General features: G+C 41.9%; 2 protein-coding genes across 5 annotated transcripts in view; one reads left to right on the plus strand and one right to left on the minus strand.

The window, feature by feature from the left end:
* The window catches only part of PIGN (phosphatidylinositol glycan anchor biosynthesis class N), a 106961-nt gene extending 103014 nt beyond the window's left edge, over nt 1–3947 (minus strand). Inside the window, exon 1 of the mRNA XM_056331326.1 lies at nt 3851–3947. The gene's annotated coding sequence lies outside the window, so the exon portion shown is untranslated. The remainder of the gene's footprint in view (nt 1–3850) is intronic.
* A 201-nt stretch (nt 3948–4148) lies between these two features.
* Nucleotides 4149–15398, plus strand: part of RELCH (RAB11 binding and LisH domain, coiled-coil and HEAT repeat containing) — a 79175-nt gene continuing 67925 nt past the window's right edge. The window contains exon 1 of one of the 4 annotated variants that reach the window (XM_056330485.1): nt 4149–4824. In XM_056330485.1, coding sequence (XP_056186460.1) covers nt 4332–4824 — 493 coding nt within the window. In that variant the 5' untranslated portion in view covers nt 4149–4331. The remainder of the gene's footprint in view (nt 4825–15398) is intronic. The other 3 variants (XM_056330484.1, XM_056330483.1, XM_056330482.1) reach the window with 3 other exon arrangements.

The raw sequence follows: 15398 nt of genomic DNA on the forward strand, positions 1-15398 counted from the left end.
ATACTAAACTGGAAGAGGAATAAGGTGAAGCAGGCAACCCTCAAAAACACAGGGCAGCAGCATGAAGTCTGCACAGCAATATCTCTGCAAGTTGGCCCATGCTTCTGCAGTGACAGGAATAACTGAGACCTTTTCAATATCAAGCCTTAATCGCCTTGACCTCCACAAAGCTTCAATAAAAGAGACCTTTAATTCAGGCAAAACAGCTTTTTGTTTGAATTTAGTCCTTCAGACCTCAGAATTCAAGAATGACTTGAAAATTATCATTTTCATACTTCAGTGCACCGTTTCCCTTCCCCATCTACACTGTACTTCACCCTGGTGAGGCATGGTAAAGCACACCATAGAGTGACAGCTTTCTGTGTAGCCTACACTTTCCAGGCAATACACTCTATCTTCTAGACCAGGGTGAAGAAAGCCCAAGCAATTCAGTACTCTAGTGTTTGTAGAGCCATAAAAGGTCGTATCTCTTATTCTCAAATTATGTCTCCTCACTCAACTGTTAACAGTATTTTCTCCTATCTATTCATTCTCACAAAACCATAATACACACATCATGAAGCTTGAACAAGTTTTCTAAAATACTCCTTGGGCTCTGAGTGTGTTTGCTCGCTGTATTTTTGATGGCAGGCTTTCAAATACTCACTGTTCACAGTAATGCCTCAAAACAATTTTAGAGGTAGAAAAACACAGCCAAACTTCAATTCAAAGCGATTTTGGGGGGTTGTTTTGTTTAATTCAGGTCCTCATCTGACTTCATAGGACATTATCACATTTTTGGTGAGGCTGAAAATATTTTCAAGAACCCCTTCACAGTGCTGCACTACATTTATTTCAAATCCCAATTTAACAAACACTTCCCAAAATCGGTTTCTCCAGGTAAAGCTAGCCTATACTTAACAGACAAATAACTACTGATACAAGCTATTCTCATTTAGAAACTATGCCCTTAAAACTGCAAGGGACAGATAGAGTTTCAGAGAAATGGCAGAGATCTTTAAGCACAAACTACCAATATTATGAGTCTCAACATCTGCATTATTCAGCTCCTGCAGAATATAAAAGCATTTTTGAGGTTACAGTGTTTACAAAATATTGAAATTATTTTTTTTGTAAGGTCTGAAAATAAACTTAACAATCATAACTTCTGTAAAGTTTCTTTTGAAAGGGGCTAAAAGTTAGTCTTAAACATACACAGACAAAGATTCTTTCAGGCAGCTCAATTTTAGAAGACTACTTCAGCAAGAGTTGGCAGAACTCACATATCTGCATTATTTTAAAGTAGAGATCAGTTTTGTTTCAGATTTTCCATTATTTTGTTCCCTTTGCCTTGATTGGGACTCCAATCAGATAAAAAAAGCTACTCTGCTTCACTGCAGGACTCACTAGAACACAATAATACATTTCAAGTATTCAGCACAGAAAAACTTGATATGGGCCTAATGAGGTTAATTTTGTTTTTAAACAATAATCTTATCTGTAGAAGCTGAAACACAAAAACCCTTATAGTGTGACTTAAATAAAGCATTCACTCAGTGTGAGAGCAATTGACACCACACCAGAGTAGCACAGAAAGAAAACATAATTTACACTCACACGACCCCACCAAACAGCAGAGAGGGAACCTGAAACTGGTCATATGTTTGAGTTCATTAAACTCTGAAGCACTAAGTCAAGATTTAACACTCCTACCAAAATCAACACAGTAAAAGCAATGACTGAATTTTTGCTACTTATTTTCCATCTCCAGAAGTGAAAGTTTAAAAGTTGATGAAAAAACATGCATAGACTGAAAAAATTATTTATATACCTCCAGCTCAAAAAAATTCTGAAGATCTTTTTTCTACAAGCCACTTCTATTTTGGGTACTAAGCTTGACAGACCTGTTTTTAGCCATCAAGCCTTCCAAGATGTATTTAGGCATACTGTTCTTCAGTGCTTTAAAAGTTAGAAGAAACACTAACTCCAGTAAGAGACAAAGCAGCTTGAACAACTTGCCTCTCAGAATGACTACTGAATAATTTAAGAAAAAAATTAGTTTGTAGCTGTCAGCCTTAACTAGGCCTATATATTGCTTTATTTCTAGAACTCATGCATCTTTTTCTGCCTTGCACATCCTCCAAGATACTATACTTTTATCAGGTTTTCTTCTCAGGTGCCTCAAAATAACATCCCTTCGGTATACCATAAGAAACTACTTTTAAGCATATTTTTAAAAGCACATTTTTCTCCAGCTCTGGAGAATTTTTTAATTTTAAATTTTAAAATTTTAGTTTAATTTAAATTTAAATTTTAAAAGCACATTTTTCAGCTCTGGAACACACATTTTAGCCGTGTTAACTTTATCCCAGCCATCCATAAATTATTTTGAGTGACAGCTGTAAATATTTCAGTTAGTTTCATAAACCCCAACAAACCTCTTTTGAAATACCAAAACAGAGAAAAACATTTACATTATTTCAGGCGAAGAACATTGAAAAAAATAGTCCTTACTGTAACTGCACACAGAAGTCGGCAAAAATGAGTCTCTCAAAATTAAGAAAGGCAGAATCTAGGGTTTGAACGACCTTTAAACTTTAAGCCACATGTAACCGCTACCGATCGCCACTAGGGGCCGCTACAGGACACCCGTAAGCATTTCCCTCCATTTTAAGGGAAGCGGCAGAACACCAGCCCATCAACTTTTAACAAACTCATGCTAAACATGCTTTAACTCCCCAGAAATGAAAGTACACAAGATTTCTTCAAGGGTTCCTAATCCCACCGGAGCAGCAACAGTAAGATTTTTTTACTCGCATTTTTATTGGGGTCTGAGTCAAATTTTAAAGCATTTTCAATATAATGCCATTTTACCTTATGCTACAACCAGTTCACACTCCACTAGTTACTCTATTTTTGTGTATCAGTAACATAAACCAGTACGTTAACGAAAGAATTCAAATTTTATTGTAGGACAGAATGCAAAATTGAATACACTATTTACAAATTTACACAAATTAACAAGAGACGGAAAGCCAGTCTTTTATAGCATACTATCATGATATGAACAGAATAGTTTGTCGTCATAGTACTGAATATTGCTTCTAGACTTCTGTATTACCGCAACATGTTGCCACTATTTTATTGCCAAGATTTCAGCAATATTCTGCTCTCAGTAAAGCAAATAACTCCTAGTGAATCAACTTGATGCAAACAGCACTCCTATTAATAGGAACGGGGCACGATTTACACATATATATAAAAAACCAGAACAGAAACCAATGCTGATCTTGTTCTTCATCATGTCTAGTAAGCTGAACTTCCTTGGTTAGCTAACAGTGCCTATTGCTACACTCAAGATTCAATTTGAGTTTCTTGCCAGGTAACACACAAGGTTAACAGCTTCACATCGTCTTTTTAGCAGCAGTAACTCATGACCACCCGTGCCCCCACACTTCCCAGTTTCAGGCCTACCAGGCACACTTCCTGCTGGACTATGGCTCACCCCTGCCGGGGGCACGGAGCCCAGGCCGCCCAAGCACCGGCCCGGCCCGGGACACCCCGCTCAGCGCTGCCCTCTCCAGGCAACCCCACACCGGCCCAACCAACCAACCCAGGGTGACGGGGAGCTGGGCCCTACCCGGGCGCTGCAGCCGAGTCCCACACCCCACCACCGCCCTTACGCCACCGGGCGGACCACCGCTGCCAGGCCACTAGCCCAGCCAAAGCTCTCCGGAGGCCAGAGGGGCAGGCCTGCGCCTGCACCTGCCCCCACAAGCAGAAACCGGGTGCCGAGAAACCCACCCGGCCGCAGCCCACCCCCACCGGGGCACCCGCGGCCCGCGCTCAGTGCGCAGGCGCCAAGACTCACTCCTCTCCTCTGCCGCGAGCCCAATGGCTTCCGCTTCCGCCTGTCCCTTCCCGCTCCTCGGCCACACCCCTGCCCTGGCGCCACACGCGAGCCCCGCCCCTCGCAAGGCACCTCCTGCTCCCTCGGGCCCCGCCCCGAGACCCCGCCCGTCTCTCGCGTGCAGGGGGCGGGCGCGAGGCCTGGACGGGAAGGGGCTGAGTGCTGGGGCGCTGCTCGGGGTTGGCGGGGGGAACTCTCGCGAGAGTTGGGACCCGGAAGCGGTAGTGAGGCCGGTGGGAGGCGGCTGAGGAGGCGGCGGTGACGGTGGTGGGAGGGAGTCGCTGTTGCTGCCGGCGGCAGCGCCCGCAGCGGCGAGGGGGGCTGGCAACGGCCCTGGCCCCGGCCCCGGCCCTGGCACTGGCCCTGTCAGAGGTGGCTGCGCCGGTGGCGGTTCCGCGCAGGCTTTGCCGAGGTAGCGCCTCGGCAGTGGTCGCGCCGTAAGATGGCGGCGGCGGGCGGCGGCAGCAGCGTGAACCCCTTCCTCAGCGACTCTGAAGAGGACGAGCCCGAGGAGTCCAGGCCCGGCGGCGGCAGCAGCAGCAGCAACGAGCCGGGCGGGCCGGCATACCCGCAGCAGCAGCAGGAGGCGGCGGCAGCCGCGGGGAGCCCCGAGGAGCTGCCGGGTTTGCGTGCGGCGGCGCCGGGCGATGCCGGCGGCGGTGCGGGGGCGGGCGGCGGGGTCGGCGCGGGGGAGCCGCCGCGGCTGTCGATGGACGCGATAGCGGCGCAGCTTCTGCGGGACCAGTTCTTGCTGACGGCGCTGGAGCTGCATACGGAGCTGCTGGAGAGCGGCCGGGAGCTGCCCCGGCTCCGCGATTTCTTCTCCAACCCCGGCAACTTCGAGCGGCAGAGCGGCACGCCGCCCGCCGGCGGGGCCCTGGGCGGCAGCGCGCTGGGGGGAGCAGGCGGCAGGGAGCCCGGCTCCGGGCAGCTCAGTAAGTGGCTCGGGGGAGGGAGTGTCGGGCCGGGGGCGGCGGGCGGTGCGGGCCGGGGGCCTGGGGAGGAGCGGCAGCCGCCGCTGGAGCTGGGCAGGGGCGCCTCACGGCGCAGCCCTCGCCGGTGCGTGTCGGTAGGGCATTTGGGCGGGCGGGGAGAGCGTCTGGCGTCGCTTTTTGTTTGCTGTCCCCTGCGTGTGGGCCTGGGGGGTGCGTGGGAGCGGGGCAGCCGGGGGCTGGGGAGATGGGGTGCTAGGACAGATGTTACCTTGGTCCCGCTCACGTACCTTATGGAGCCTCAGCCTTCCTGTGAAGGTCACGTGTGTGCCAAACGTGGGAGAAACATCAGGGGTGGAAATTTCAGCCTTACTTTTTAGTTGTGTTGGGGTTTCTTGTGCCTTCTTCAGTGCCTACGGTCAAGAGAGATGTTGTGTGCTGTTAGGAGAAAGAGCTGGGTGTTAAGGCATGGCTGCTAAATGTAAAAGTCTGAAAACTGGCAAAAACGGGCTGTCAGGAGCCAGCGTGTTATTTCTGCTGATGCACTGGAATGGTTATGTCATCCAGGGATGGGTCTGAGTTTCGTAGGTCATGCACAATTAACACAATGTTTCCTATAATTAGTGCTGGCATGTTTACTAAGTGTCTGCAGGCTTTGGCTAACCATTTTGGGATTTGGAGTTGGGGAGCAGTACATATACTGAGTTAGTATAGCTTTTGGGAGAAAAAGTGGTACAGATATTAGGAAAATAGTCACGTAGCTGGCCCTAAGAGCTTTTGAGTTTTAGTATCAGATGACTTACAGTAAAATCACTTGTGTGTCTTATCAACGTTAATGTCAAGAAATGTAGAGTTCTGAAGAGGAGGCAGCTTGTGGAAGTGGCATTGAGACAGAGAAGCTGGCCAGCCACCTGACTTTTGAGGATTTAATGAACTAATGGGAAGGTATTGAAATGAAAGTTGTTGTGGTTAGTGGACAGTTGAAAGACTATTTATGTGTATTCTAAGACACCTAAAGTTATTTTGTAAGCAGTCCCGTATTTTTGTTTGTTTTAAAAAATGTTTCTAGTGTTGCGAAGCCATGCAGTTAGACTTAAAATTTGGAAAGAACTAGTAGTATCTAGATGGCTGGGATAATAGACTGTATCTAAGCTTTCTACTTGTTATTGGTTTTCAACATCTTTTAAAAATGGTATGGATTTTTTTTTTAATAATTCATGCTGTTTTATTTATATTCTGGTTATCTTGGTTATGAACGCCTAGAATTTCATACTTGGTTTTGTCCAGCTGAGATCTTCGGTGTGGCCATCTTTATGATAAGATTGGTGAATGTTGCAAAAACTCGTTCTTCAAGGCTTCAAACTGATACAAATTTCTGTTTCATTAAAAGCAGCTTCCTTGGGGATTCCAATCAATTCATCTGATTGATTAAACATTCTCTTTTCTTTGTTAACATGATAAATTGTTTCCACTTATTGATAATGTGTGTACTCCAGTAGAATTAAAAAACTGCAACCTGTGTAACTGGTGTTGTGCATGCAAAAAAAATGGCCAATGTATGCTTCTGTGAGAGCATAGTAATGATTATTGTCCTGACTTGCTGAATGATAGATAGTGATGGGACATCACTGTTAAAAAAAAGGGGGGAGGAGGCAGTGGGAAGAGATGTGTGAGGGGGCACTAGAACTTATTTTGGAGCAGTTTAACAATGTCATGTGTTAAATATCATGCTAGACGTTAGGTTAAAGGTTAAGTGTCGTGAAATCTGATGTGTACAAGGTTAGAGAATGCTTTTCAAAGGATTTTTTTGTCTCAACAAGGATTCAAAAGGCAGTTCACGTTGAGTGACATTGAAAGGTGACAGATCGAGAACAATGAAAAAAAGATTTTTTCTATAGCTCAAGTAGATTTATATTTTTTTTTAACTTACTGCCGTCAGACTTTCTTGCAGTCTGGAGTCTAGCACTGAACTATCAATTGTGACAGTGCTGTTCAGCCTGCTTCTGGTTAATGTCAGCAAGAGATGATGGTCTTATGCCTCTGAATTTATGCTAATTTCCAAATGTTAAAAAACAGATTGCAGAAGACTCTTGATAGGCTGACAATTATATGGTCTTTGAAAGAATTCATCTCTTTTTCCCTCTTAAGCATCTGGTATTGTTGGATTTAGGTAGAAGACTAAGGCACCGGTCAGATGGAAAAGTAAGTTTGGATAGTTTCTGAAGGTGGTTAAAAAGTTCAGTTTTGTTGAGAGGTCCAGTCTGTTGTGCTCACATTTGTAGATCCTCACATGAAGACTTGTGGAGAAATATATATGAGTAGTTCAGGTACCTTCTCTCGCTTTTATGTGCCAGAAGGTATCTGAGAATAAACCAATAGTTTTCTTCATAGAAACTATTGATGTAGAAAGTAGCAGAGTTTGGAATGATTGTCACTTCAAGGTCAGTAGAATGTTATGCTTCAGTGAATAAAAATTCTTAATGTGGTCAGATTAAAAAAGAAGCAGCTTTTTATTTCTGTTGATACCTAAAGTCAGAATTTCTTCTTGGCACGAGCTTTGTACCTGCTCTTCCCTGTCCCAAAGTTAGATGAATTTCTGTGGGTTTTACACTGAGGTTTTTAATAATCTGAGTGGATGGAGAAAAAGTATGACTGTCAATTCTTATTGAATGTGAAGTATGTTTGGAATGCCGCCTGAGGATTTCCACAGAGCAATAGAAAGCTTTCATACTCTGCATTCCTATACAGAATGGGAGAATTTCAGTGCAAGTGTTCATTGGCACTTCTCAGAATCCTTTTAGGCAAGCTAAACTATGAGTGCATGCTGCTATTTCTTTTTTTTTTTGTCTTTCTCTTTATAGACTGCTATGAAGAGATTCAAATGAAGTTTCATAGGATTTAAAACAACTAGCATCATGTGGTCAGCTAGTGACTTAGAAGCTGGTTTGTCTTTGAACCATGTTTCAGAGCACTTGGTTACAAAAGCAAACGATAGATGGCTAGGATTTCTTAGTTTTTTGCAAAAACACCCATCCATTTTCCAGCAGTGGTAATGTCACTCCTGCAAACAGAGATTAAGATATACTGTAATGTAAAATATGGAAATGTATATTGTATCTAGCAACTTTGCTCTTCTAGCCTGAAGCAAATTCTTATTGTGGAGTCAGCACTGTGCCTTTAGATGCACAGCGCTTGTGTAGTCATCCTTCATGTTCAGTATCTCTGCTAGATCTTCACAAACTTCTATGACAGCTTCTTCCATTGGTTTCAATAGCAGTGCCCTCCACATCTGTGAGACCATTTTGGTATGGTTTGGAAGTCTCTCCTTCATACAGTGTTCCATATCTTTTACAAGGCTTTGGTTAGGACCTACATATTAAACTTGAATTTGTGTCCCCTTGCGTATCATCTTTGCATAAGAAAGTACAATACAAATTGAGACACTTGAAATTTAGAAATAAAACTGGCTCAAATGTCTCATCCTCGTTCCTGAACCTCAGATGTTTTCCTGTATATACGTATGACTAGAATTCAAGCTTGGACATTGTGGGTGAAGAAACCTTTTTGGTTTTGGGTTGTTTTTTGGGGTTTTTTTTTATGTCTTTGATTGCTATGCTTGGCAAATGCCTTTACTGAAGGGAGCAGCTTACACATAACTAGCTTTAGTCTTAAAATGTGCCTTCATGGCTACAAAAGTTCAACATTCTCAAAGATTTAAATAGCTTTAATGAAAATCATAAAGAAGGGGCTTGAATATTTAAGTTGCATTTACATTTTTCAGGAGTTGATTTGTTTCTAGTTATTTCCAAAATAAGTTGCTTATAACTTTCTGGGAACTTGATTCCAGTTATATTAAGCTAATCTGTGAGTACAAAAATATAATAAATTGTTGCTACTTCTTCATAGTAAGCTCCTGGCTTTGCTTACACTGTGAGATAATTTTTGTTTGTTTCAGATATTGTGAAGTATCTCTGGTTTTGTTTGTAACCTTTCAAATTCAGAAAAGCCATGTGGGAAGACTGTATTGATTATGCCTTTGTGATAAAGGGGTGTCTTGGTGACAGCTCTCAATCCTGAGTTGCAGACACTGTAGCTATATGTAGGCCCTTGTCATGACCAGTCTTTCACCAGATTTTTTGTTTTGTTTGAATATATAGCAGAACAGAGCTACCTCAATAAATATCATTCTAAGAAATATAGGAAACTGTGAAGACAGATAACCTCTGTTGTTGTAATGGCTAGTTCTTTCTTTGTTAGGTGTTTTGTTGTCAGTTCAACTCTTTTGTTTGCTGCTTTTTGAAGGTAAGCAAAAAATGTATACTTGTCTTGGCTGCCTTTCCAGATGTTGTGACATGGAATGACAACTTGTGCGTAAGACACTGGTTTTACTACCCAGTTTGGGAAAGGTGCTCCTCTTAGTAAGGACAGGATGGAAAGGTGCAGTTAAATAGGTAATCAATGCTGCTGGTGTCGGCAGATGGGAAAGACTGAATATTGTCTCGTTAAAAGTACAGAAAACAGTTAGAAAGTAATAGGTTTGTATGTAATGCTGAAGGGCAGCTGAGTTCCTTGCAGACCTGACAGAAAACACTAATGCCTGGATGAGACCTGAGAGGTTTCATAGTGCTCTGATGTTGGCTTTACTGACAGAGAAGCCACGTGAACTTTCTTCAGTTGTGACTGCTGTAAACCCTTCTCCGTTTCACTGACGGGTATTTCTGAAAAGTTTTCAGTGAGATGTGCTTCATAGCTTAAGAGTGTTTTAAAGACTTCTGCAACTGTTGGAGTTGTCAGATGAATGAAACCAGGTCTGCTGGAAGCTGTTTCTGATGGATAAGTGGATAGGTTAAGCTTTGGCTGATATCTGTGTTGGGGTGATTTGGGATATAATGGTAGATACTTCGGAAGACAGGTTAGTCCCCCCCGTAAGGGTATAACTACACAAAGAAATAACAAGATAAGGTAGCATGAGGTAAGCATGACGTTGATGGGCAAAGGAGGACAGACTAGTAGCCACTACTACTAGGCAGGCAAATATCAAGTTATTACTGAGTACCAAGTGTACCATAGTTTACCTTGTAATGGTACTTGCATGTTGTTGTTCTCCTAGAATGTTTGCAGATATGCTATGGGAATTTAGCTGCCTTTTAGTCCTGACTTGCTGTTCTGCCCCTGGGCTAGTTACTGTTACTTTTCTATGTTGGGGAAGGCAGAAGTGAAACTGTATATAGGCATCGCAGTTACTATGGGTGAGTTCAACCATGGCTTGGTTGAAAGCTTCAGCAAAGCAAGCAGGCTTTATGCTGAAGCACACATTTCCTTCTGACGGTATTGCTGTTAGGAAAAGGAGAAGTTTTTTTGAGGGAAGGGAGACAAAAAGGAAAACAGCAATAAGGTTAGCTAGAGCTTTGCATTTCAGAATCAACCACTGAAAGCTTCTTTAAGCTCCCCTGTTTATAATTTCAGTTCCATATATGTTATACTGAGTTTCCTATTGCTTTTATTCCTCTGAAAATTATCTTTTTTTTTGACTGGAGATGTGACTTGTAAAATTTCCAGCAAGCACTCTCTCAGCTGAGCAGAATTTACATGAGCTTTATTACCTGATATAAGAAGATTTGTCTGGTGTTTGCAAGGAAGTTGTGATCAAGAAGGTATTGGTATCAGCTGTGTTGGAAGCTGTGCAGGCCATCATCTCTGTTAATTTAAAATCTGTAAATACTGGACTTCTGTGTTATATAAACCCAGAATTACTGAAAGTGTGGGAAAAAAATCTTCTTCAGGAAGTTCTCATACTTTCAAACTAAGATTTGTTACAAATTCTGAATTAGGTAGCTATGTATATGGAACTATTTAAAATATATCATGAGAAGTCTTTTTCCTGTCAGTATATAAAGACAGGTCGTAAAACCATATGCTGTTGTATGTTCAAAGTTATAACTCTTTATCTTCAATGTATTGTCTTTGATTTTCTAGTGTATTGTAAAGATTCAGGTTTGAGAAACTGAGTTGAACTCTCCTTGAGCATAAGCTAAAACTTTGAGTGATTCAGTAAAGGTTGTAGGCCTTGTATTTTTATTTATGATGCATGTGCCTGAGACATAGCACGAAGTATATTGACTTTGTTGGATGAAAAATTAAACAAAAAAATAATTTAAAGTTTGGGGCGGGTGTGAGGGAGGTGTTGGTGGGGGTTTTTTTAAGACCAAGCTGAAAAAGCCTTTGAGAAATACCGAACTCTTTACCCTGGTGCGCTGTAGGGGAGAAGCAATTTACTTCCTCCCTTCCTGCAATATAATGCTGCATGATGGTGACGCAACTGATTGGTTTGCTGTTGAATTAAAGGAAATACTCTTACGTAAAAACTCCCAGAATAAGAATTTTGTATTTACATAACACGTACTTTTTCATCGTGGTTTGAAATTGGAGGGGAAAGTGTGCTATCAGCTGGTTTGTTTGTTGTTTGACAAAACTGTTGTAGTAAGAGAAATTATGGCAAAAACTGTCACAGAATTACAGCATGATTGAGGTGGGAAGGGGCCTTTGGAGGTGTCTGGTCCAATCCCCCTGCTGAAGCAGGGTCACCTACAGCTGGATGCCCAGGACTGTGTCCAGGTGGCTTTTAAGTATCTCCAGGGATGGAGACTCCACAACCCCTCTGAGCAACCTGTGCCGGTGCTCTGTCACCCTCACAGTAGAAAAAGCGTTTCCTGACATTCAGAGGGAGCACCCTGTGTTCCAGTTTGTGCCCGTTGCCTCTGGGCCTGTCAGAGGGCACCACTGAGAAGAGCCTGGCTCTGTTCTCTTTGTGCTCTCTCTTCAGGTATCCATACACATTCATGACATGTCCCCTGAGCCTGCTCTTCTCCAGGCTCAGCAGCCCCAGCTTTCTCAGCTTCTGCTTATGGGAGAGATGCTATGGTCTCCAGTTGCTAGTTTTAATTTTTTTTCCTTTTAGTAATTTTTTAATTCTTTACAGAATCCATGTGGACACACATTGTTAAAACTTAATGTCATGGTTTAAACCCAGCTGGCAGCTAGGCACCGCACAGCCACTTGCTCGCTGCCCCCCACAGCAGGATGGGGGAGAGAATCAGAAGAGTGGAAACCAGAAAACTCATGGGTTGACATAAAGGCAGATTAATGAGACAGAAAAGAAAGAAAATAATAATAATGAGGATAACAATGATAGTAATTATAAAAGAATTAGAATACACAAAACAAGTGGTGCACAATGCAGTTGCTTGCTATTCGCTGACTGATGCCCAGCCAGTTCACAAGCAGCAACCCCCGGCCAGCTTTTCCCCAGTTTATATACTGAGCATGATATCATATGGTACAGAATATCCCTTTGGCCAATTTGGGCCAACTGTCCTGGCTGTGCCCCCTTCCAGCTTGTTGTGCCACTCCAGCCTTCTCACTGGCAGGGCCTGAGAAGCTGGAAAGGCCTTGACTTCATATAAACACTACTTAGCAACAGCTAAGAACATCAGTGTGTTATCAACATTATGCTCATCCTAAATCCAAAAGACAGCGCTGTACCAGTGACTAGTAAGAAAATTAACTCTATCCCAGCCAAAATCAGGACACTTAACTGGAAAATTTAATGCTATCCTGAGATAAATATAGAAATCATGGAAAGAGGAGCAGACTAGAATTGAAATATGAAGAAAACTGAGAGAATACGATGCCTCAGAATTAAGATGGGTATTATCTATACACTTTTAAGTAGTCCCTCAGCAAAGACAGCCATTTAAGGATTAGATTGATACAATTTTGCTTGATGTCAGGGAGTATAAAAGAAAGCTGGATTACTGTGGAAAATGGAAAGATCCTTGTAATGAAAGTTAATTGATACATTTTGGGAAATGCAGTGCTGCAACTTCAAGCATATGGAGTGACTTTGATGGCATTGATGCTTTCTGATTTCTGCTGAAGCCAGCTGGAGTCTTGAGCTGGAAGATGTACCTCTATACCATGTTTCTCCCTTAACTTTTTTTATTTTGGGAAGCTCTGGTAGCTCAAGCACACTGCAGCAGGTATGTATGGAGCAAGGCTGGGTTTGATGCTTTCCCCAAGGTCGTATACCTCTGGACCTCAGCATTCACTGCAGTAACATTCAAATGCCTTTGTGTAGGACTGGCTAATCTGGATACTGCCTGAGGCTGTCTATGCAGTAAGCCCCCCACAAAAGCAGTGTGTTGTTGGTATGGCTTTTCATGGTATCGGCTCAGGTGCATCTGTATTTTAACACACAGTCACTGAATTGGGTTATTTCTATACTAGGATGCAAGATCTGTTTTCTACATGTACTTTAATCTTTCTCATGAGCATCTGCTGTGTTCCTGTCATGGGACAGAAGGTTATCTTTTTGCTGCGATGTATCTGCAAAGTATTTGTTTTACATATCTGGTGATTGTTGGGGTTTGGGTTTTTTCCTTTTTTCCCCTGCTGTTCTTAGCCAGCAAGCATAGGTTATTTTCTCCAAGTAGCTTTAGGGTTTTTACCCTCATATACTTTCTATGAATTTTCATAGCTTGTTAGTAATATGAAGTAGACAAATGTATTGATCATCTGTTTTCAATCTGATTTGGATTGCCCGCCATGGACTGGTATTATCTGGTAGTCTTGCATGCCCGTTCTAGGTAATTGGTAAGTGGATTGTTCTGACAGCTTAAAAGTTAATGTTACTCTTAACTTAGTTTCCTTTTCATTTGATGATGCTCTGAGGACTGCTTTTCAGAACCTGCCAACTTTGAAAATTCAGCAGGTCTCATTGGGTAAGAATATCTGGGGGAGAGCAAAAGAGGCACTTGCAGTTGCTAAACAAGGTCTGCCTACAGCGGTTTCTTCCTGCATATAACCATATAATTCATGTAAAGCCTGGCTTAAACTGGGAAAGATTTTGTCCTAGTATATAGAATATCTGGTGGAAAGCTGCTCTGATCTTGTTTGGGAGGGATTCACTTTGCACTGCTGCTTACTCCATATGGATATTAATCAAAACCAGATTTCCAGTAGCCAATTATTTGATGAGTTTAAAATGTGGTTAGCCAGCTATTTCGCTCCTCCAGCAACAGTCTTGTTTCAGGGTTACAGGTATTTTTCGGTACAAGTAAACACTTAGTTAGAGATGCAAAATGAATTTGTTTTGTAGAAGGGTAGTATCATTATTACTTCTCCTTGAATGTCAAGGAAAAAGATAGAGTGCTTGGGCTTTGTATGCACCATTTGGTTAATTGTTAGTACATGATGATGGTTTCCTGTGATCTTGGTGAAAATACGACAACTTACTGGCTGCTTTACCAACTAATAGTTTTTAAAATCAGTGTAGATGTTATGCTTATGTGAAGATCATTTAATAATTTTTTTTGTATAAGACTGAAACTTATTTCTGCTTAATTCACGTACTGTAAAACTATGGTGAATGTGATCCCTCTTGGTGTCCCTTTAGGTAAGCTGATAAAAATAAACTGCTTTTACCATCAGAATGAATGAAACTTAACCGTATGTCAGTAGAAGGGATTTATCAGGGTTTTTTTAGATTATTTTACATTTTCCTCCTTATATAGTTAAAGCTGAATATGCCTAGGGAACAGAAGCTGTCAGCAGAAATCTGCATGTTATACAGGTGACAGTTCTAGGAATAATAAAAGAATTAAACCTTTCTTCTGGAGTGAAGCAATATTTTAAAAGATATTATAAGTTAATAAGCAAAACATGGTGATGAACTTGATTTCTAACTTCACAAATGAAATTAAAAACATTGCATTTTCCAAAAAGTTGATTAAAAAGCTTCTTAGCTTTTTGTATATAATATGAATCTTAACTTTCTGATTTTTTTAATGCTCTTCCAGTGGTAGAGGTAAGAGACAAGAACTATACGTAGTCTCTCCTTTGCTATTCCTGGCATTTCACTAGTATGAACTACGAAAAGCCTAAGCCTATTTCACTTGTTTTCTGTGCACCTATGGCACCCTCTTCTTCCATATTGCAGTGATGCCTTTCTGGAGTTGTTTACACCTGATTGTCAAAATTGTTCTTGTGGTGTTTTACAATTTCTGAGACATGAAATGGACAGCATTATTTTTTCACTATTCACTATGAAAGCTTTTACAGAAAGGAATTGCTGATTAAAAAGAAAAATGTTTTAATTCAGAAATGCTAGAGAAGGTATAAAATCCATGCACAGAAGACTGTTGATAAGAATGTGCATGTCATGACATCAAAATGCCTTCCCACTGGTGTGTCACATCGAGGTTTTTTTCTAGAAAAGGAACAGAATTCAGCCAAAGTATACTTCCTTTTCGGCGGTTTCCCCATGCAAGATTCTGCTTTGTTATTCCTTGCCAAATAACTCAAACCTAAGATTTATGGTTTTTATTAATAAAAATAAAAGTGAAGAAATATACATTGTTTTCTGTAAAAAAATAGCATTTTTCTTTTCCCCTTTCAGTTCAGAAAGTAGTTCTCTTTTCTGAAGACTTTAGTTGAAATACTTCCACTCATTGTACTGGAGTACAACCATTTGTGCTTCAGAAAGATGGTGGTTTCACATTCCTCAGGTGAGCTACATG

Source organism: Falco biarmicus, chromosome 3 (assembly GCF_023638135.1).
Source record: "Falco biarmicus isolate bFalBia1 chromosome 3, bFalBia1.pri, whole genome shotgun sequence".
In the NCBI taxonomy this organism is placed as follows: Eukaryota; Metazoa; Chordata; class Aves; order Falconiformes; family Falconidae; genus Falco; species Falco biarmicus.